Source organism: Mustela nigripes, chromosome 6 (genome assembly GCF_022355385.1).
Source record: "Mustela nigripes isolate SB6536 chromosome 6, MUSNIG.SB6536, whole genome shotgun sequence".
Taxonomy (NCBI): domain Eukaryota; kingdom Metazoa; phylum Chordata; class Mammalia; order Carnivora; family Mustelidae; genus Mustela; species Mustela nigripes.
Window position 1 is genome coordinate 90,194,489 of NC_081562.1, and position 23,292 is coordinate 90,217,780.

Here is a 23,292-nt window from a genome sequence, read left to right on the forward strand (position 1 = left end):
TTAGTTATGCATTTTTGTTTTGAGAGAAATGTAAAATTAATTTCCTCCTGTAAGATGCAAAAAAAATTTTCATAAGGTATTCACATATTTCATATCTTGTCTGATTTAAAATCCATGGCTTCTTTGGGGAATTTATAATATGATCATTATGTTTCATATAGTTTTCTTTTTAAAAAAAATATTTTATTTATTTATTTGATGGAGAGAGATCACAAGTAGGCAGAGAGGCAGGCAGAGAGAGAGAGAAAGAGAAGCAGGCTCCCTGCTGAGCAGAGAGCCCAATGCAGGACTCGATCCCAGGACCCTGAGATCATGACTTGAGCCAAAGGCAGCGGCTTAACCCACTGAGCCACCAAGGTGCCCTCATATAATTTTCTTAATATAGTTATACATATATATTTCATATAGTTTTATAAATTTAATTTAAGTATGAATAAATTTATACATTTATAAGTAAATGTATAAATTTAGTGTAAGTACAAATAAATTCATAAATTTAGTGTAAGTAACAAAACCACAAATTCCTTGAAGAGACTGGTTATCAAGCTTGTCATCCTCAATTTACAAATTTACATATAGTTTTATAGATTGAATGTAAGTATAAGTAAATTTATAACTTTAAGTCAAAGAGCCACAAACTCCTTGAAGAGACTTTTTTTTCCAAGCTTGTCATCCTCAATTTAAAAATTGATTTCTTCTTTAGAGTTCCAAAAGCTAATTAATAGAGTCATTATTATATCTGAAGAGATGATTAAAAGGACTTATTTGATGAGTTGTTCACACCCAAAATGCTAAAATTTTTATCACTAACAACAATTCCAGAGTTTTCTTTGGACAAATATTTTCATCACTTTTTTTTTTAAAGTGATATTATTGTCTTTTTTAGTTGTATGAAAAAAAGGAATTTTTCTTATGTTTAAAATTCCATAGATTTCTTCCAATATATATGCTCCTATACTGTTATTTAGAAGACTTTCTGGAAATATTTCTTACAAATGTCTGTAATTTTGAGTGTCCAGGATGTCTTCAAAGGCCAAAACTGGTACCCCTGGTACCCCTAAAATAAGAATTGGTTAGATCTTACTGAGGCAAGAAGAATAATTAACGTGTTGATATTTCAATGTAGCTTAAAAAGTCTATCTGGCTTATTTCAATGGTGATCAGGTCAAATTAGTGAATCTAGTCCAATGTATAGCATTGCTTTATATTTATATTTAATATGCAGGAAATAACACTGCCCAAAGAGAGTTTTAATTGTGGTTAGGAGATAAAACCCAAGAGCAATTAATAAAAATGCAATTATATAATGAGGAGATAAAGCAAAATTCTCAATTGCCAAAATCAATGCTACAAAATGCACATAATACACATTTATAATCTAGGACTACAAAATAATATTGATAGTGAGTGCTGTGGATTTTCAGGTAGTAGAGTGAATAAAATATACATCAAATGCTGATTCATTATGGAATGAAACCTACATATTTGGTAGTCAGATAATCAATGTTTTGAATTCAGGACCCAATACTCAATAACTATGTATCCCCCATGAACCATCATCTGTGCTACAGGCTTGTTGCAAAGTCCTGTGAGTTTCCATTGTGCTACCACAATTCACTATATTCAAAAAGCAGGAAATAGTGATGAATTACCACTTAGCCTCTGGACTCCTCCTTTTGAGTCTTAGGGAAGGCAAAACCATTTTCCATGGATAAAGTGAAGGCCAGACAGTATTTTACCAGATTCCCTTAGAGCTAGTTTGTGGGCTTGTACACTAAACTTAACTAATCAGATTTTGAATTCTGATTTATGGATGCAAAGAAATGGGGACAGTGTTTCACATGAAACCAGCCACTCTCAGTGTCTAGGGGCAGTGGAAACTGCGGTGGCAGTGGCGGTCCCCAGTGTCCAGCGCTGGTAGTGCAAGCTTAAGCTCTGGTGTCCCAAGTTTTTGTTGTGGCCACATCAGTGTGTTTACACAACTGAATCTGGATTTTCACCATGGTCCTGAATGCTGCTTATTGAATTTTCCTTCTAATTTTATATGTGGTATACTTCTCGCATATTTTCAATCTTTCCTGTGTAAATCATCAAAAGTCAGTTCCAGGTTTTTTTGATTTTCTTTGTTTCTGTTTTAATGAAGAAGTTTAATGGATAAAAAACAATCAAGAATGCCATTTGAGTGAATTAATTTGTAAGTTCTATCAAAATGGCTTTCATGGAAACATTATGAAAGGAACATTCTAAATCTAGGATAAAAATTGCATGTGCATATGTAGATATGGAATATATTGATATGTGGAGACAGAAACCCCTCTTCATCATAAATTAGTTGGGAATAACCTTTTATGTGTGATTTAAGGCCATCTAGAGATGGTGCAGAAATAATTTGAGATAGGCCTTTGGAGGTGGCCTTAAAAAACTATAATGATGGGTGCCTGGGTGTCTCAATCCATAAAGCATCTACCTTAAGCTCGTATCAGCTCAGGTCTTGATCCCAGGAACCTGGAATTGAATCCTGCAAAAGACTCCCTCCTGAGCAGAGAGTCTGCCCCTCCCTCTGTCCCTCCCTCTGTTCCTGCTTGTGCTTTCTCTCCCTCTCTCTTTCTCTTTCACAAAAATAAATAAAATTTAAAAACTATAATGATATTATTAATTTTCAGATTAGCTGGCTGCATTTTCTCCATCTACAACTATTGACAAATTTGTAGAGGAATGTTTGATAGAAAAAAATTGATAATTTGTTTAATCAATTTTTAAAAAGTTTTAAAGATATTTTTTATTCATTTGAGAGAGCTATAGACACAGAGAGACAGAGAGAGCACAAGCAAGGGGAGAGGTAGAGGGAGAGGGAGATGCAGACTCCCCACTGAGCCAGAGCCTGATACAGGACTTGACCCCAGGACCTGGAGCTCATGACCTGAGCCAAAGGCAGATGTCCAACCATCTGAGCCACCCAGGGACCCTCAATTTTTAATATTTTAATGTGAACAAAGACCATATGTGAATAAAGCAAATTCAAACAAGTGGTAGGAAAAAAAGTAATCTTACTTTTTAAAACCTAAATGCATATACGTCAAATATTTGATGGGGGAGCTAAGAGTACTCAATGGAGAAAAGATAGTCATTTCAATAAACTGTGCTAGGAAAATTAGATATTCACATGTAAAAGAATGAAACTAGACCTTTATCTTATACCACTCAAAAAATTTAATCAGATTAAAGACTTATCTGTAAGACCTGAAATCATAAAACTCAGCATAGCAGTATTCATTATTTTTGCACCCACCCAGTGCTCCATGCAATCTGTGCCCTCTATAATACCCACCACCTGGTACCCCGACCTCCCACCCCCGCCCCTTCAAAACTCTCAGATTGTTTTTCAGAGTCCATAGTCTCTCATGGTTCACCTCCCCTTCCAATTTCCCCCAACTCCCCTTTCCTCTCTATCTCCCCATGTCCTCCATGCTATTTCTTATGCTCCACAAATAAGTGAAACCATATGATAATTGACTCTCTCTGCTTGACTTTTTTCAACTCAGCATAATCTCTTCCAGTCCTGCCCATGTTGCTACAAAAGTTGGGTATCCGTCCTTTCTAATGGAGGCATAATACTCCATAGTGTATATGGACCACATCTTCCTTATCCATTCGTCCATTGAAGGGCATCTTAGTTTTTTCCACAGTTTGGCGACTGTGCCCATTGCTGCTATAAACATTGGCGTACAGATGGCCCTTCTTTTCACTACATCTGTATCTTTGGGGGAAAATGCTTCTTGACATAGATCCTAGCAATGATTTTTGGATATAATACCTTAAGCAAAAGCAACAACAACAACAAAAACAAAGCAAAACAAAAACCAGGTGGGAGGGACTACAAGCTGATAATTTTCTGCACAGCAAAAGAAACAAATAGCAGAATTGTTTAGAATGGGAGAATATATGGAATGGGAGAATATATTTGCAAATTATAAAGTTGATACAGGATTAATAGCCAAAATATATAAAGAACTCATACAATTCAACAGCTTAAATCTGCAAATAATCCAGTTTGAAAATGGGAAGATGAAAAAAAAGAAAATGGGAAGATGTTCTGAACAGACATTTTTCCAAAGAATATATTCAAATGCCCAAGAGGTACATGAAAATGTGCTCAAAGCCACTAATCATTAAGGAAATGCAAATTAAAACCACAGTGAAATATCACCTTGGACTTGTTGGAGTGAATGGGTATCATCGAAGGGACAAGAGATAACAAATAGTAGGGAAGATATGGAAAAAAGGGAACAGTAGTGCACTCCTTGTAGAAATGTAAAGTGGAACAGCCACTATGGGACATGTAGTATGATGGCTCCTCAAAACAATAAAAAAAAATAAAGTGAGAACTATGGTATGACCCAGAAATTCCACTTCTGTGTATATATCCAAAGGAAATGAAATCACTATGTCAAAGAGATATAGGCACACTCATGTTCATTACAGTATTATTTACAATGTAAAAATATTTACAATACATATATGCAATAGAATACTATTCAGTCATCAAAAAGAAGCAAATCCTGCCATTTATGATAACATTGTTGGACCCTGAGGGCATTATGCTAAGTAAAATAAGTCAGGCAAGTAATGTATGATCTCACTTATATGTGGAATCTACAAAACACTCATTGAAAAAGAGATCAGATTTGTGGTTACCAGAGGAAAGCTGTACAGGAAGGGAATACACAAAGTTGGCCAAAAGGTACAAACTTTCAATTATAAGATAAATAAGTACTGTGGATGCAATGTACAACAACATGACTACAGTTAATGCAAGTGTAGAGTAAATTTGAGAGTATCTTTTTTTTTTTTTTTAGATTTTATTTATTTATTTGACAGACAGAGATCACAATTGGGCAGAGAGGCAGGCAGAGAGAGGAAGAGAAGCAGGCTTCGCACTGAGCAGAGAGCCCAATACAGGGCTCGATCCCAGGACCCTGGGATGATGACCCAAGACTAAGGCATAGGCTTTAACACACTGAGCCACCCAGGCATTCCAATTTGAGAGTTTCTAAGAGAGTACATCCTAAAAGTTCTTATCACATGGGGAAAAAAAATTGTAACTGTATGAGGTTATGGATATTAACTAAACTTACATGGGAATCATTTTGTAATATACATATGTCAAGACATTATATTTATACCTTCAGCTTGTATTGGTGCTATATGTCAATTTTATCTCAATAAAATGGGAAAAAGCAAAATTAGTAAAATCTGAAAATAAAAATAAGACTCTGGGTGCTATTTCTGGTTCTTTCATTAACTATCTTATTGATCCTGATCAAAATAGAAACTCTCTGAGACTCACTTTGGTCATCCATAAAGGAACATGCTCTAAAATTATATGAAACAAAATTTGACAACAATAAATAGTAATGTATGGGTTATAAATGGCAAAGCGGTTAGCAGATGGGGTAGGAATTTTCATGCACAAGTTTGCAAAAGGAGCTTAACTTTAAGTTGAAAAAGAAGCATGCCTTGTGGTTAGCAAGGGAACACAGACAGCAAAGGTCCAGAAGAAAGTAAAGGAAGCTGTTTGCATGTTAACTGGCATTTTCTCTTTTTCTTATACATTTATTTATAGATTGGGCTTTTATTTGTCTGTTTTTTAGTTTACAGGCTTATGTTTTTAATGACTCTCAAGGTATTGATTTCTCTTCAGCATATCCCATATGATATATATGATCACTGTTGTGAATGGAATTGTGTCCTCCCAGAGATAATGGATACATGTGAATATGATTTTATATGAAAACAAGGCATTTACACATATAATCAGTGAAGATAAGGTTATACTAGATTGGGGTGGGGTGACAGTTCAGAGTGTAAGAATCAAGAAACCAAGCATGCATTCTCTCTCTGCCTCTTGAACTCCACAATTCGCATGAGAACAAGCAAAGGTCAGTCAGCTGGAAGAGACAGCTATTAAAGCTGAACTGATTCATCCCTCTTGAAGCCATTCTAGATGAGCTTATAGCTAGTTGATTCCCCAGGATGTGGGAGAACCATGTCCATACAGCAGAACTGCCTAGCTGAACCATAGACTCATAAATAATAATATATGCTTGCTGTTGTAAATCACTAAATTTTGGGGATCTTTGTTATATAGAACTGGCAAAGTGATAAAAGATGCATGACTAATTCCAGATAATTCCTGGTTAAGGATCACATTCGTCTTGACTCTAACTAAACTGTTTCCACCGTAAAGCACAGTGCAGAGAGCCCGTATATGTTAACCACATATTGTAACAGAGCCTACTTAGCTTTCTTGTTACCCATGCGATATATTGAAATCTCCCTGCTTTCATCTGTCTCTCTGAATATTAACTTCATCCTCAAGCTTCCAATATTGTTTTCCATCTTTCTTGGACTTTTTTACATGGCTTAGATTTCCACTTACTTTTTGGATCTTATCACTACACTGATCTCAGCAGGAACTCTAGCTGCAGTTAGAAAATATTCCTAACCACCCCATTAGTCCACAGATACCTCTACTCTCAGTATAGTCCCTATACACCACCTTTTAGAAAATAAAACATGCATTTACTCACTGAGGTTTATGACCAAAAAAAAGTGATTAAGAATAGCTATGTAAAAAATAGTTATAAATAACATTTGCTGTATGCTGTATTTTAAAACTACAGAAAAAATTATGTAGAGTATTTGTGGAAAATATACAAAGGAAACAGAATATCTGAATAGCTTTTTGTTTATAATGCTTAATTGGAGAAATTAGAGTGGCAGTTGGTTAAAAAATAGGCCCTTTATTCCTTCTTCTTTTGGAAAACACCCACACGGTTGCAAAGCTAATTAATCCTTTCCCAGTGAACTTATCTACTATGTGAGAGTATGAGGTCAGTTGCAAGGCCAGGATTAATAGGGGTATAAGAAAATTTTAAGATTGGTGGGTATATTTATTTTCTTGATAGTGGTGAAGTTTTCATAGGTTACGGCATATCTCGAAACTTACCAAACTATATATTTTAAACATGTAAAATTTATTATAAATCAACTATACCTCAATAAAACAGAGTATCTAATTTAGACATCTAATTTGGCTTAAATAAATCCTCAACAAATATTTACTCAGCAAAGATATCATGTTGTGTGTCCTTCTTGTAGGGTGTCTTGTAGACACCCTAAAGTATCATAAAGAAACTGGTAGTTGCAAAAAAATTGCACAGGCATACAGAGAAGCTAGTACATAAAGTCCTTCATTTAGTGGAGCTTACAGTTTACTGAGAATGCTAGACAATAAACACATAGCAAATAAAGAAATAACAAAATCTAAGAGTGGTGTGAACAACAAAAAAAAAATCTATTATGCATAAAATATCAAGCCAATTAAGTGTTAGACAGTGATTGAGTAGTGGTTATCTTGATAGTATGATCAGGGAAACTTCCCTTGAGAAATGCCCAATTCTGAGATCTCGGTGACGTGAGGGAGCTAGTCATGTGATGTTTAGAGAAAGAACAGCCATTGCAATGTCTTTGAGTTGACTTTAAGTGGGCTTTGAGTTGACTTTGGGTGGGCATAGGTGACAAAGAAATAGCAAAAGATCCATTCACACAAACCAAAATGAGTAAGAAAAATAGTGGTAGATAAATTCTAAGAGCTATGGAATGACAAGAAAGGCTTGGTGGGTATTTCAATCTGCTTATATGCTCTTGCTTCTTCTTCTTCTTCTTTTTTTAAGATTTTATTTATTTATTTGACAGAGAGAGAGGTCACAAGTAGGCAGGGATTCAGGCAGAGAGAGGGGGAGAGCCCAATGAGCAGAGAGCCCAATGTGGGGCTCAATCTCAGGGTCCTGGGATCATGACCTGAGCCAAAGGCAGAGGCTTTAACCCACTGAGCCACCCAGGTGCCCATTTGTTTCTTCTTTTTAACCTGCTAGTTTGATCTATGTTTGTTGGAACAGAAAGCCAGGCATTCCTGAGTATTTTGAAGCAGACAAATTCTGATGACCCAAGGACCATTTCCCAGTGGGTCCTAAACCTTTATATTCTCTGATTTAGCCATGGAAGGAGCTCATTTGAAACTAAAGCAGAACCAATTCACCTGTTTGAGGTAGGAGAGAGCTGGTAATGGCTGCCTTGAACTACAGATGTATAGTCTCTTTATTGTTTTGTCTGTTACCTTTCATGTTTGCTTGTTGATACAACTGTGTACATATTATTTTTAAATAAAATGTTGATTGATCTAAACAAATACAGGTAAAAATTTCACAATATAACAGTTTAGCATATGTACCTATTTTCAGGCAGAAAATGTTACACCACACTCACAGAATAGAACATAAAGTAAAACAAATCACATTTTCTTCTGTTTTTCCGTGATGCCAATTCCCATCTGTCATGGATTCAATGACAACAAATTCAACTTTCCTCCTAAATGCTTCTTAAACTAGCAAAGAGGTCCACCACAGAAGGAGGCAGAGGCTAAATATTGAAAGTTATATACAATTCATTGTAGAGATGATTTTACTTTAGGAGAAGGTATTGATAACCAGGGAAAGTTGGGGAGTTGGGAAAGGTTTTCCAAACCCTTTTAGGTACAAATAAACCTTTTTTTTTTTTTTTAAGAAAAGAAACAGTTTCCTAGCAGTAAATCTTTTGAGTAAATATATCCTGTCTGGGTCAAGTATTTATTATTTGATCATTTATTATTTGATCACATATAGTATATCTATTATTTTTCTGGAAATAGCACTTATCTTTATTATAAAAAGTTATCATTTTTTATTTTGCTGAAAGAAATTTGGTTGTTATAAGTTTTTCTTCTTACATAAAAGTTCTCATTTTGTTCATCTTTTATTTAGTAGAAGATGATGTCACTTACTAATACATAAACGTTTTTGATCTCATTTTGGACTTGTTTAATCAATAAAGTATTTCTATTATGTGGGAATCATTTACAAAGTCTTCATTTTATCCAAAAAATTATTATTTAAACAATGGAAATTTCAGGGTTTTAATGGTCTTTAGTGAATGCAATTGCTTCATTACTTTCTAAGTTATAATTTTCAGTCTTAATAGCTAGGATCTCACACAGAAGATTAACAACAGTATCTCCAAATTATCTGACACTATCTATTTTCATGTAGAAATAGAATATCATTATCAATGATTCAAATCCCCAAATTTATTTCAACTTTTGTCAATATTTCAATTTAGTGAGCTGTTTGGTCATAGTGGAAAGGTGTGCCCTAATATTTTTCTGCATATAAAGTATGGTAAAGCTCATAATTTGTGCATAATTTTTTATGCCCTACATTTATTTATCTGTACTCAATATGAAGTAGTCAAGATAATACTTTCAGACATAGCTAGCCATTATTTCAGCTAATACTTAAATTTATATTCTTAATACATTTTCTAATTGTCAATAACAAAATAGAATTTTTAATAACACTGATAAGTGCATAGCATATTTTGCTTTTAAAATATATTTATATAGAGGTATTTAACAAAAGGAAAAATTATCTGCAAAAGCACAAATTGATTGAAGTTATGTTAGGAACCCAGAAATTTTCTGGATATAATTCTAGACAATCAATGTCTTCCTAAGTTGGCAAAACTGCTCTTTTTTTGTATTAAATACTTCTGGAGTTTTCACCTTGATAAGATAAGAATATATGATGTGTGGCTATTATTAACTTATTACTTCGGGAGCTTTCACCTTGATAAGAATATATTATGCATGACTATTACTAATTTATTACATAGTATGATATGAAAATATGTCAACATATATAGTAAAATAGTAGTTAAAATGAAAAGAATTTTATTTTTTGAGTAGAAAAAGCATTCTTAGTAGTATTTCTTTGTGTCTGATGATGAAAAGTATTAAGGGAATATTCTGAAGAGCTGTATGGATAAGCTTAATTGGAACTTTCATTTACATAAAAACTATAGCCTTTAATAAAGTAGGGCTATGCCTCTAAAAAAAGTCAAAAAGTATTTTACGTTAAAATTTTTACCAAATCTGTACAATTTTCTGGACTCTGTATAAAAGATGTACCTTATTCTTATGGGTAATTTATTTATGTTGAAGCTGGACAGATAAAGTGTATATGCTTGATATAACTAGAAAATAATTTGACTTTGTGACCAAGTGTTATGTTGTGGTAAACTATAATAAAGAAGAGGAGAATAAATTATGGTTGATTGTGATTGTTAGATACAATTGTATGAAGAGCTGAGCTTGAGCTGACATTTAAGGAACTATAATTTGCGTATGGGCAGTTCTTGCATATAGCAAAAAAGCACAATCAGTGAGATTATTTTGATTTAATGTTTTGCCAAGTACTGACTAATCCACATATCTACATTAAATGGTGATAGCATTTATTGAGCCCTTTCCATGATCAAAGAACTATAGGTAATATGAATTCCTAACCCTTTTTTTGTCTTTTAGATTTTTTTAATTAACATATAATGTTTCAGGGGTACAGGTCTGTGTTTCATCTGTCTTACACAATTCACGCACTCACCACAGCACATAGCCTTGCCAGTGAATTCCCAACACTTCATTAAGAATTAAGGAAAAGGGGTGCCTGGGTGGCTGAGTTGGTTAAGCATTTCCCTTCGGCTTAGATGGTGATCCCAGGGTCTGGGGATGGACTCCTGCCTCAGGCTCCCTGCTTAGCAGAGAGTCTGCTTCTCCCTCTCCTCTTGCTCCTACTTTCTTTCTCTCACGTGCTCACTCTGTCACTCTCAAATAAATAAATAAAATCTTTAAAAAAAAAAAGATGAAGAAGAAGAATTAAGAGAAAAATCATCAGGCCTGGAGCCAGGGCTCTGCTACTGCAAGGAGGGTACTGGGTGCAGGGAGGTGCCGGGCCAGCCATTGCCACCTCACTAGGTGAGCACAGCCCTCTGGCAGAGCAGGGCCCCGGCAGCCGCAGCATCATGGGCCAGTGCAGCATCACTCCTCCAAGACTCTGCTGGTGTTTCCCAACCTTATCTTCTGGGGGGCAGGTGATATTTTATACTATGTGGGAGCCTGTCTTTATCACTTATAATGACTGTGACCATTTCTTTGAAAATGTGTATGTATACTCTTGCCTGTGGTAGTGATCATAGCTTTAAGAGCCCTGCTCTTCATTATGGACCTAACTGGCTGCTGTGCCACAATCCGAGAAAGCCACTGTGGACTTGCCATGTTTGTCATCATCCTATGCTTGCTTTTTGTCAGATAAGTTGCTGTGGTGGTTTTGGGATATGCTTACAGAGCAAAGGTGGAAAGTGAGGTTGATCGCAGCATTCAGAAAGTGTGTAAGACCTACAATGAACCGAACCTGATGCTGCTAGCCAGGCTCTTGATTAGGTACAGAGACAGCTTCACTGTTGTGGAATTCACAACTAGTCAGGCTGGGAAAACAGACTGGTTCAAAGAGACCAAAAACCAGAGTGTCCTTCGTAGCTGCAGCGGAGAGGCTCAGCAGCTGTAATGACAGTCTGGCCCACCCCTCTGACCTCTGTGCTAAGGGATGTGGGGCTCTAGTTGTGAAGAGGTTACTAGAAGTCATGATGCCTATTATCTGGGCAGCCCTGGCATTTGCAGCTATTCAGCTGCTGGGCATGTTGTGTGCCTGCATCATATTGTGCAGGAGTAGAGATCCTGCTTGTGAGCTTCTCCTCACCAACAAAAGCTCATCTACTGTGCGTAGTAGAAAACACAAGCCTGAGCTTGTAAGTCCTGTTCTGATTTGGAAGGTGAATTGAGCAGGTCTACTCTGTTGGCAGCCTGAGTTTGTTTAATTAAAGCACACAGGTATTGGACGAAGCAGCTTGGCTCTTCAATGGGCTGCCCTACTTCCCTACCCACCTAGGACTTTCCTTTCCTCTATTCTAGCTGACTCTCCATGTCCCTAAGTTTTTTAGTATAGCAGTACATGTTCTAATTTCAGAACCATTTGCAGTTTGCATAGTGTGGGAGAATCGAAGGCAGCCTAAGCTCCTTCCACTACCTCCATGGAATAATTGCGCTGCTGCCAGAGTATCACTGGACCCTTTCAGTCTTCATGATGGAGAAGTCTTGGCCAAAGGTCTTTGCGGGGAGGAAAAGGAAGCTGCGGTTAAAGTTAACACCAGATGGTGCCCCTTGTCAGTGTCCTTTTAAATAACATATACTGTAGTGCAATAAGATAGCAACCGCACAAAATTGCTAAGATAGATTTTAGAATCATAAAAACAGAGAGAAATCATTCTAAGTTTAGACCCTCTGTAGGTGCACAGAATATTTATTCTAAATAAAAAAATTGAAAGAAGAAAAAAAAATAAAACAACAAAAAGAAGAAAACAACCAATTTCAATTTTAATTCTGTAGTTCATACCTTAATTTATATTTACTTTATTTGCTAATAAATTGAGAGTTAATATGGAAAGAACCAAGATGCCCTTCAACGGACGAATGGATAAGGAATATGTGGTCCATATACACTGTGGAGTATTATGCCTCCATCAGAAAGGATGAATACCCAACTTTTATAGCAACATGGGCGGGACTGGAAAAAATTATGCTGAGTGAAATATGTCAAGCAGAGAGAGTCAATTATCATATGGTTTCACTTATTTGTGGAGCATAACAAATATCATGGAGGACAAGGGGTGTTAGAGAGAAGGGAGTTGGGGTAAATTGGAAGGGGAGGTGAATCATGAGAGACTATGGACTTGGACTCTGAAAAACAATCTGAGGGGTTTGAAGTGGCAGGGGTGTAGGAGGTTGGGTTACCAGGTGGTGGGTATTATAGAGGGCACAGATTGCATGGAGCACTGGCTGTGATGAAAAAATAATGAATACTGTTTTTCTGAAAACAAATAAATTTAAAAAAATAAATAAATAAATTGAGAGTTAAAAGTCTGATTTAAGAAATCTATTTAATCAAATAAAATCTACCTTCCACATTTGTTTTAGATTTGTCTATATGCATATGACACATAATATATATACACATATACAGAGTATACACACGTACTCATAATAACTTAGAGGAAAAACAAAATAGAAAGATTAGGAAGGAAAAGATAAATTAATGAAAAAAATGGTGAGAGCAACTGAAAATGTTCCTAAGAAGCAAGTCCTTTGTTAATTATAAAGTAAAATAAAGAAATGTGTTAATCACTTCATGTCATTATTATTTTCTGTCTTAATTTGTCTGAAGTTAGTGATGAGAAACCAAACATCAGTGGTAGAATTCATTCTCCTTGGACTGACAAATGATGCTGAACTTCAAGCTGTGCTTTTCCTTTTTCTGCTGCTAACTTATGTCTTAAGCATCATGGGAAACTTGACCATCATCATTCTGACCCTGCTGGATTATCGACTCCAGACTCCTATGTATTTCTTCCTCCGGAATTTTTCTGTTTTGGAAATATCTTTTACCTCTGTCTTTGTCCCCAAAATGCTAGTCAATATTGGAACTGGAGATAAGACTATCTCCTTTGCTGGTTGTTTCACTCAGTACTTTTTTGCCATTCTTCTGGGAGCAACTGAATTTTATCTTTTAGCTGCCATGTCCTATGATCGCTACGTTGCCATTTGTAAACCCCTACATTATACAACCATAATGAGCAGGAGACTCTGCATTCAACTTGTCCTGTGTTCCTGGTTCTCTGGTTTCTTGGTTGTCATTGTGCCACATGTAATGACTCTCCAGCTGCCTTTCTGTGCATCCAACGTCATCAATCATTATTGCTGTGACTATACTGTGCTGTTGCATCTGTCTTGTTCAGACACCCATTTCATAGAAATGATAGAGTTTATCTCTGGTGGAATCACCCTCCTCTTCACCTTGGTATTAGTGATTCTTTCCTACATGTACATAATCAGGACAATTCTGAGAATGCCCTCTGTTCAACAAAGAAAAAAAGCTTTTTCTACGTGTTTCTCTCATATGATTGTGGTTTCACTTTCTTATGGAAGTTGTATCTTTATGTACATAAATCCTTCTGTTGAGGATGCAGAAACTTTTAATAAGGGAGTGGCTGTCTTAAATACCTCTGTTGCTCCTCTGTTGAACCCTTTTATCTATACCCTGAGGAACAAGCAAGTGAAAATAGCCTTCAAAGATATGGTCAGCAAGATAACAGTGTTTTCAAGGTGAAACTAACTGAGGTTCATAACAATAATAAATAATAAATAAAGGTTTGAAAGACTGTCTATGTACATTATTATAACATTAAAGTTTGTTGTTATAGATTATCAGTACTGTTCACTGAGCACCAAAACAGTAAAACTATTTATTTAATGAAACCTGTTGTGTCATCACTTTATTTCTTAAAATTTGACAGGCCTCTAAATATGTATATATGTGTGTGTGTGTCCTCTAACATTTTTGTGCTACTTTTCTTTATTCATACCTTACTTTTAAAGAAAAGATTTGGGAGAATTGTGAATATGACTTCTAATAGTGTGTTTTTTACAACAGAGCTTTTCTTATCTTATCCACTGCCATACAGTGTTCAATCTCTGTATTTGGTAATTGACTAATCAAATAAATACTCAGGGGAAATCTACTTTAGTTTGCTAATAACAGTTTAAATAATATATTAGTGAATTAACACAAAGTTAATTTTCAAGTTATATTGTTCAGATTTAAATTTAGTGTTTCCACAATAATCAGTTACTGAGAACTTAGGCTACTCAATGTTTGAGATAAAGAAAATTCTGAAGAAGGGAAAATCAATATATGTTTGCTTTTTAACTGATAGGAAAATGATTAATAATGATTTATACACACTTTAACTCGAGTGAATCTAAGCAAGAGGTAAAGGAATGATTATAATTTAGGTTAATTAGCACTATACCATTATAGCAAATTCATACAAATTTAGTGTTGTGCCTAGTCATTGTTCTGGTTCTCTTTCAGAAGCATATGGAATAAAGCTATATTAATTGTATCTACGGTGTTAATAGTTTTGCAAGCTTAAATCATATTCTATCTAAATTTCATACTAAATTTTAAATTTTCATAATCTAATATCCTCAGGCAGAATATCCATCACAAGCTGATATTTTCTGAACATTTCCTGTCTATATTAATTTTTCAAGAAGTATGGGTCAGACTCATAGTATGGGTAATTTTAAAATTTAAAGAAGGCAAAAAAAATAAAGAAGCTACAGATGTTTCTACTTTAATCTCTTCAATGTACAGATGAAGAAAATTGAGTCCTAGAGATATTAACAAACTTTCATTAAACCATATAGTTAAGTTTGTACTCTTGAAGTCTTTACTCATCCATCTAGTAATGCAAAATCTACTAAGTTGCAGATACTAAAAGAGAACCCTGGGAAACCATGGAGGAGAAAGATGATTGAAAATGTAGAACTTGTTAAGTCATATATACCTTGCCATAATTTCATCAGAAAAAACATCTAAATGCCAGGCACATAGCTGATGTTAACAAGTGAGTAAGTTTGATACTTTTTTAGTTTTTTAGATTGACGGGTAACTGACTCATTAGTTCCCTTGATTATTTGTTTTCTACATCATAAGTAGTACCTCAAAACATTAAGTCACATTATGGTGGTTGTTCAATTTCAAAAGAAGATCAAACAATAATATGTAGCTGAACATTATTTGCCAGAGGTAATTATTTTCAAAACAGATAAAGTTCCATTAATCCTTGATTTAATTAAAATACAAACGTAAATCAACACACCAACCAACCAAAAATCTAGGAATATTATGCTGAAGTAAATGAAAATCTGCAGAAGATAGGAAAAAAAAGTTAATCAGATAGAGGAATCATGACATCCAAAGGAATAATAGGGACTAATAATTGAGTCTCTTAAATTAATTAGAATCTGAGTAGAGTTCAGGCTGGGTTACAGGTTTTCTTGCTGCTTTGTTTTTCTTTGTCTTTTTTTCTTTATTTATTTTTACAATTTTATGCAACTTAATTTATGCAAAATAAAGTGCATCCAATAAAGTTTACAACTTGAGATTTGATACATGTACACACCTCTGAAACCATTACAAAAATCAAAATAGTGAACTTCAAAAGTTTTTTTAGGCATTCTGGCAATATATCTCTAGAGGCTTTTAATGTTTCAAGGTGGCCAGGCTGAGTTATTCTTCTAGGATTTCCCTTCCCAGTTTGTTTCCTGTTACAGTGGGTCACTAGAGAGATTATTTGGGGTATTTGGAGAATGGAGTAATTGGCTAATTGTGGTTTATGGACTCACATATGATTTATGGAAATCATTTTACCAAAGGGGAAAAAAAGGAAAAGAATAGAAAATTATTGAAATATATAGTGAAAGATATGTGTGTATGTGTGTGTGTGAAAGAGAGAGAGAGAGATACAGAAAGAGAGATTGAGAGAGAGAGAAAGCCAGAAGAGACAGCAAGAGAGAGAGGGAGATTATTTTGTGCATATAAAATCAATTATCTATTTCAAGACAATTTTATTCCAAACTAGACCATATGGTAAAACTATAAGAAGCATCTTTCAAGTATGGAGCTTTCCAGATTTTTAAGTGGCATGTCAAATATATAAAATGACAAGGCAGAGTGATAAACTACAATACCAGCTAATGGAATCAGCTTGAGAGTATCTTATTTATTTAATCTCTATGCTCAACCCCAAAACTGAAGCCATCACCATTTTAGTATGCACATAAACCACTCTTTATTAACAACTTATTGGAGAGTGTTGGTAGTGGATACACATAGCCTCTGGAATCAAGCAAAAGTGAATTTGAATTCTATCTTAGCCATGTGATGGGTCTAACTTCCTATATCTCTTTGAAATGTATTTTTTTTACAAGATAAAATCAGAATAATTTACAAGTTTTCATGTTTTTTTAAAATCTGGAATATACTTATGCTTATTTTATACTTTCAAATTTGCCTAAAAATATCTCAAAATTAAAAAATAGTAATTACCATATTATAGATGTAAAATCTAAGGAACACAGCTCCAAGATGAATAAGCAGCAGCTTGTAAAGCATCATATGTGATCTCTCAAGGTTGCATTTTATTCTTTTTTTTCCGTATTTCTATTATTTCTTTAACGAGTAAATAATAATGATCATAATAATAATAATAAATTTCTCTTTCTATTTGTACATGCTTATCTCTGGCAATATCTTTATTTTTTATTAGTATTATGTTCAGTTAGCCAACATTTCGTACATCATTAGTTTTTGATGTATTCAACCATTCATTAGTTGCATATAACACCCAGTGTTCATCACAACACATGACCTCCTAAATACCCATCACCTGGTTACCCCATCCTCCTACCCGTCTCCCTTGTAACCCTCACTTTGTTTCCTGGAGTCCAGAGTCTCTCATGGCTTGTCTTTCTCACTGCTTTCATTCCATTCAGGTTTCCCTCCCTTCCCCTAATGTCTTCCATGCTATATCCTATGTTCCACATATGAGTGAAACAATATAGTTGTCTTTCTCTGCTGGACTTATTTCACTTAGCATAATCCCCTCCAGTTCCATCCATGTCAGTATAAATTGTAGGTGTCCATCTTTTCTGATGGTTGAGCAATATTCCATTTTATATATGGGCCACATCTTCTATCTGACTATTGTGTATATTTCTTCTATGAACATTGGGGTATATATACCCCTTCTTTTCACTATATCTGTATTTCTTCAGTAATACCTTGTAGTGTAATTGCTGGGTCGAAGGGTAGCTGTATTTCTGAGGAACCTCCATACTGTTTTCCAGAGTAGCTGTACCAGCTTACATTCCCACCAGCAATGTAACAGGGTTTCCCTTTCTCTACACCCTGGCCAATAACTGTTGTTTCCTGTCTTGTTAATTTTTGCCATTCTAACTGGTGTGAGGTGGTGTCTTTTTGTGATTTTGATTAGTATCTCCTGGATGGCTGGTGATGTTGAACCTTTTTTCATGTGTCTGTTAGCCATTTGTATGTCTCCTTTGGAGAAGTGTCTCTTGATGTCTTCTGCCCATTTCTTGATTGGATTATTTGTTTTTTGGATGTTGGGTTTGAGAAGTTCTTTATATATCTTGGATACCAGCCCTTTATCTGTAATGCCATTTGCAAATACCTTCTCCCATTCCATGGCTTATCTCTTAGTTTTGTTGACTGTTTCCTTTGCTGTGCAGAGCTTTTTATCTTGATGAAATCCCAAAAGTCCATTTTTACTTTTGTTTCCCTTATCTTTAGAGATGTGTCTTGAAAGAAGTTGTGGTGGCCAATGTCAAAGTCTTCTCCTCTAGGATATTGATGGATTGTTGTCTCACATAGAGGTATTTCATCCTTTTGGAGTTTATCTTCAGTATGGTGTAAGAGAATGGTCCAATTTTACTACTCTGAATGTGGCTGTCCTATTTTCCCAACACAATTTATTGAAGAGACTGTCTTCTTTCCATTGGATATTCTTTCCTGATTTGTTGAAGATAAGTTGAACATAGAGTTGAGGGTTGACGTCTGGGTTCTCTATTGTGTTCCATTGATCCATGTGTCTGTTACTGTGCCAATCATGCTGCCTCGAGGATCCCAGCTTTGTAATATAGTTTGAAGTCAGGCATTGTGATGCCCCCATCTTTGGTTTTCTTTTTCAACATTCCCCTGGCAATTCAGGGTCTTTTCTGGTTCCATACAAATTTTAGGATTATTTGTTCCAGCTCTGTTAAAAACATCAATGGTATTTTGATATCAGGGATTGCACTGAAAATGTAGATTGCTCTGGACAGCAGAGACTTTTTAACAATGTTTATTCTTCCAATCCATGAGCATGGAATAGTTATCCACCCTTTTGTGTCATCCTCAGTTTCTTTCATAAGTGTTTTGTAGTTTCTAGAATATAGATCCTTTACCTCTTTGGTTAGATTTATTCCTTGATATCTTATGGTTTCTGTTGCTATTATATGGAAAAGCAACTGACATCTGTGCATTGTTTTGTATCCTGCCACGTTGCTGAATTGCTGTATGAGTTCTAGTATTTGGGGGTGGAGTCCTTTGGGTTTTCCACATAAAGTGTCATGTCATCTGCGAAGAGAGAGAGTTTCACTTCTTCTTTGCTAATTTGAATGCCTTTTATTTCATTCCATTGTTTAATTGCTGAGGCTAGGACTTCCAGTACTATGTTGAAGAAAGGTGGTGAGAGAGGGCATCCTTGTCATCTTCCTGACCTTAGGGGAAAAGTGCTCAGTTTTTCCCCATCAGCTTATCTTATAGATCATTGATTTGATCTTCTTCCTCATTTATCCTGTTAGAGTATCCAGTTTAGAGTGCATCCCATTCATGGAATTTTTAAGTTTGGCCTGATTAAATCTCATTTCTGCCTATAGAGATTCTATATTGTCACTAATGCTTTTTTCAAGCCTAGCTATTGACTTCATGATTGCTATCCTAAATTCTATATCTCACACCTTGCTTATATCCATATCTATTAGTTCTATGGCAGGACAATGTCTCTGGTTCTTTTCTTTGTTGAGGGTTCCTCCTCCTAGTCATTCTGCCAAGGGGTGGTTGAGCAAATGAACAGAATCCAAAATACCAACCATGACACAAGTAAAATGCACCTTAGAAAAAATCTGAGGTGATGATAAGCTACCACAGATATGCAAACAAAGCCAAGATGATCCAAATAAATTTAAAAAGTGTGTGTGGGAACACCTGGGTGGCTCAGTGGGTTTAAAGCCTCTGCCTTTGGCGGGCGCCTGGGTGGCTCAGTGGGTTAAGCCGCTGCCTTCGGCTCAGGTCATGATCTCAGGGTCCTGGGATCGAGGCCCGCATCGGGCTCTCTGCTCAGCAGGGAGCCTGCTTCCCTCTCTCTCTCTCTCTCTCTCTCTGCCTGCCTCTCGGTCTATTTGTGATCTCTCTGTCAAATAAATAAATAAAATCTTTAAAAAAAAAAAAATAAAGCCTCTGCCTTTGGTGCAGGTCATGCAGGGTCCTGAGATCGAGCCCCAAATCAGGCTCTCTACTCAGTGAGAAGCCTGCTTCCCCCCTCTCTGTCTCTGCCTGCCTCTCTGCCTACTTGTGATTTCTGTCAGATAACTAAATTTAAAAAAAAAAAAAAAAAAGTGTGTGTGGTGGGGAGAGATTATAATTTCTCAGGGTGGACAAAGAAGGGTGATCTACCTGTTCCTGCTTGATTTTTGTTCTGTGTGTTAGAAGACACTACATCTAAAATTTGCAAAGAAATAAGAATACCTATATATCAATTGGATAGCTATATGTAGAAGTATGAAATGCGACCATTCTCTTCTACCATACACAAAGATAAACTCAAAATTAATAAAAGACCTCAACATGAGACAGGAATCCATTAGAATCCTAGAGGAGAACATAGGCAGTAACCTCTTCGAAATTAGCCATAGCAACTTCTTTCAAGATATGTCTCCAAAGGCAAAGGAAACAAAAGCAAAAATGAACTTTTGGGACTTCATCAAAATCAAAAGCTTCTGCACAGCAAAGGAAACAGTCAACAAAACAAAGAGGCAATCCATGGAATGGGAGAGATATTTGCAAATGACAGTACAGACAAAAGGCTGATATCCAGCATCTGTAAAGAACTTCTCAAACTCAACCCACACAAAATAGATAATCATGTCCAAAAATGGGCAGAAGACATGAACAGACACTTTTCCAATGAAGACATACAAATGGCTATCAAACACATGAAACAATATTCATCATCACTAGCCATCAGGGAGATTCAAATTAAAACCACATTGAGATACGCCCTATACACCAGTTAGAATGGCCAAAATTAACAAGAGAGGAAACAACATGTGTTGGTGAGGGTGTGGAGAAAGAGGAACCCTCTTACACTGTTGGTGGGAATGCAAGTTGGTGCAGCCACTTTGGAGAACAGTGTGGAGATTCCTCAAGAAATTAAAAATAGAGATTCCCTATGACCCTGCAATTGCACTACTGGGTATTTACCACAAAGATACAGATGTATTGAAAAAAAGGGCCATCTGTACCCCAATGTTCATAGCAGCAATGGCCACGGTTGCCAAACTGTGGAAATAACCAAGATGTCCTTCGATGGATGAATGGATAAGGAAGATGTGGTCCATAACCCTATGGAGTATTATGCTTCCATCAGAAAAGATGAATACCCAATTTTTATATCAACATGGATTGGACTGGAAGAGATTATGCCAAGTGAAATAAGTCAAGCAGAGAGAGTCAATTATCATATGGTTTCACTTATTTGTGGAGCATAACAAATAACATAGAAGACATGGGGAGATGGAGAGGAGAAGGGAGATGAAGGAAATTGGAGGGGGAAATGGACCATGAGAGACTATGCACTATGAAAAACAATCTCAGGGTTTTGAAGGGGTGGGGGGTGGGAAGATGGGTCAGCCTGGTGGTGGGTATTGTGGAGGGCACATATTGCATGGAGCACTGGGTGTGGTGCATAAACAATGAATTCTAGTACACTGAAAAGTAATTTAAAAAAATAAAAAATTAAAAATCTAAATCCTTAAAAAGAAGAGTATCTATATATCTATATATTTATATATATCTCAAGATAAAATTGAATAGAGTGAAAAATGGGCTAGCATGGGGCATAAATCTATAAAATGTACACATGACCAAAATTAAGGTTAAAAATGACTTAAAAACTTAAATTAGGAAATGACTATTCTTGATACAGGAACATAGTAAAAAAGAAAAGAAAAGAAAAGAAACAAAAAGAAATGTAAAATTTTAGCCTGAAGTATAAACCAGTTGTGAGAGAGTATCTGGAGCTCTCTATATTATTTTCCCCTGGCCCTGAAGTTTTACAGTCTTGTGGAAATAAGCTTATGATTCACTTGTTCTTCCAATCTGTCTTCTGGGGAGAGAAACTGCAGCTCAGATTCTCAGGCATCTTTGCCTGGGTGTAGTTGCCCCACCCCTTGTTAGGGGGGTGGGCTTAATGTGAGCTGGTTATCTATTTGGCTTTTTTCCCTAGTGTTTTTCCACTTGTATTTAGTGGGTCAGAGCAAATATGGTTTTGTGGGAATCTCTGGCTCAGAGCCACAAGTTTATAGTCCCCCTTCTTCAATAAATCCTCCAGGCTAAACTATCTCCACTTCTGTCTGTACCAAACTCCACAGACTCTCACTATCCGCGCCTGCTGTAACTCTCCTGGGGGGATCTGTGGCACCTCTGCACTTTGTGACTTTGTAATTACTAGGAGCTATGGGCTCATATGTGCGCCCTCTTCCTCAGCAATCAGGTCAAGGCTAGGTGCAGCCCCATTGTACTTTCAGAGGTCACAGTGCCCGGAGAGCTGTTGCCCTGTCATGGGTGCAAACTGTTTTGTATCTCCCCTGGGATGTTAAACACCCCACACCTTCTAGACCTTTTTGTGGTGTTCAGGCAGAGAGTCATCTCCCTACTAACCTGGCTTAAGTTTTAGGATGACTAAACCCCTCTGGGCTCACTGACCATAACTAGTCCCCCTGCTCCACTGTTTGAGTGATCTATCAGTTCAGGCTCCCCACCTAATTTCTGAGTTTCCTAGAATCCTGAGACCACAATGATCCACCTAGAGTTCTACCCTATTCATCTTCTGTACCTTTTTCAGAGAGGAATATCTGTCACTGCAGCAGATTTCTAAGGGTCCTGGTTTTGTGCTCTAGTGTGAGATCACTTTCCAGTGGCTGGCTTATGGAGGCTCCCTCCCTACTCCGTTTATCTTCTGATATTTCCCTCAAAGATTCAAAGTTCTACACCTCTTACTTTTCAAAAAGTAGTCATTTTTCTGCTTGTAGAGATCCAGATAAATCTTCTTACATCTCAGGTTAAATGCATGTGTGTTCAGAATCACTTGATAGATATCATGCTAAATTCAAGAGACCAGAAGAAACAAGGTCCCCTACTCTCCCACCATCTTCCCTAAACTTTGCTGCATTTTATTCTTAATCAATGTTATGTGATGGGGCACCTGGGTGGCTCAGTCTGTTAAGTCTCTGACTCTTGATTTTGGCTCAGGTCATGATCTTAGGGTTGTGAGATCAACCCTGCATCAGGCTCTGTTCTCAGTGTGGAGTCTGTTTCTCTCTCTCAGCCTCTACCCCTACTCATGCTCTCTCCCTCTCTCTTTCTCAAATAAATAAATAAATCTTTTTTAAAAAGTTATGTGATTTGGGACACACATGAGTCAACATTTACTTATTTACTTTTACAGCATAAAGTACAAAATAATAACACTATATAATTTTTTATTATACTAGCATAGTGGTTTTTTTAAATATCAAGACAAAGAATGACAGTGATATTTTAATTGCAACTTTCTACTTTTAAA

The 23,292-nt window shown here is 36.1% G+C and overlaps 2 protein-coding genes and 1 pseudogene across 2 annotated transcripts in view; 2 read left to right on the forward strand and 1 right to left on the reverse strand.

Moving 5' to 3' along the window:
- Positions 1-23,292, reverse strand: part of LOC132019763 (olfactory receptor 6C1-like) — a 67,603-nt gene that overhangs the window by 34,364 nt on the left and 9,947 nt on the right. The gene's annotated exons all lie outside the window — the stretch shown is intronic.
- On the forward strand, positions 10,954-11,769 carry LOC132020146 (tetraspanin-3-like; annotated as a pseudogene).
- On the forward strand, positions 13,215-14,150 carry LOC132019764 (olfactory receptor 2AP1-like). The gene has a single exon (XM_059403339.1). The coding sequence runs from the start codon at positions 13,215-13,217 to the stop codon at positions 14,148-14,150; it is 936 nt and encodes a 311-aa protein (XP_059259322.1).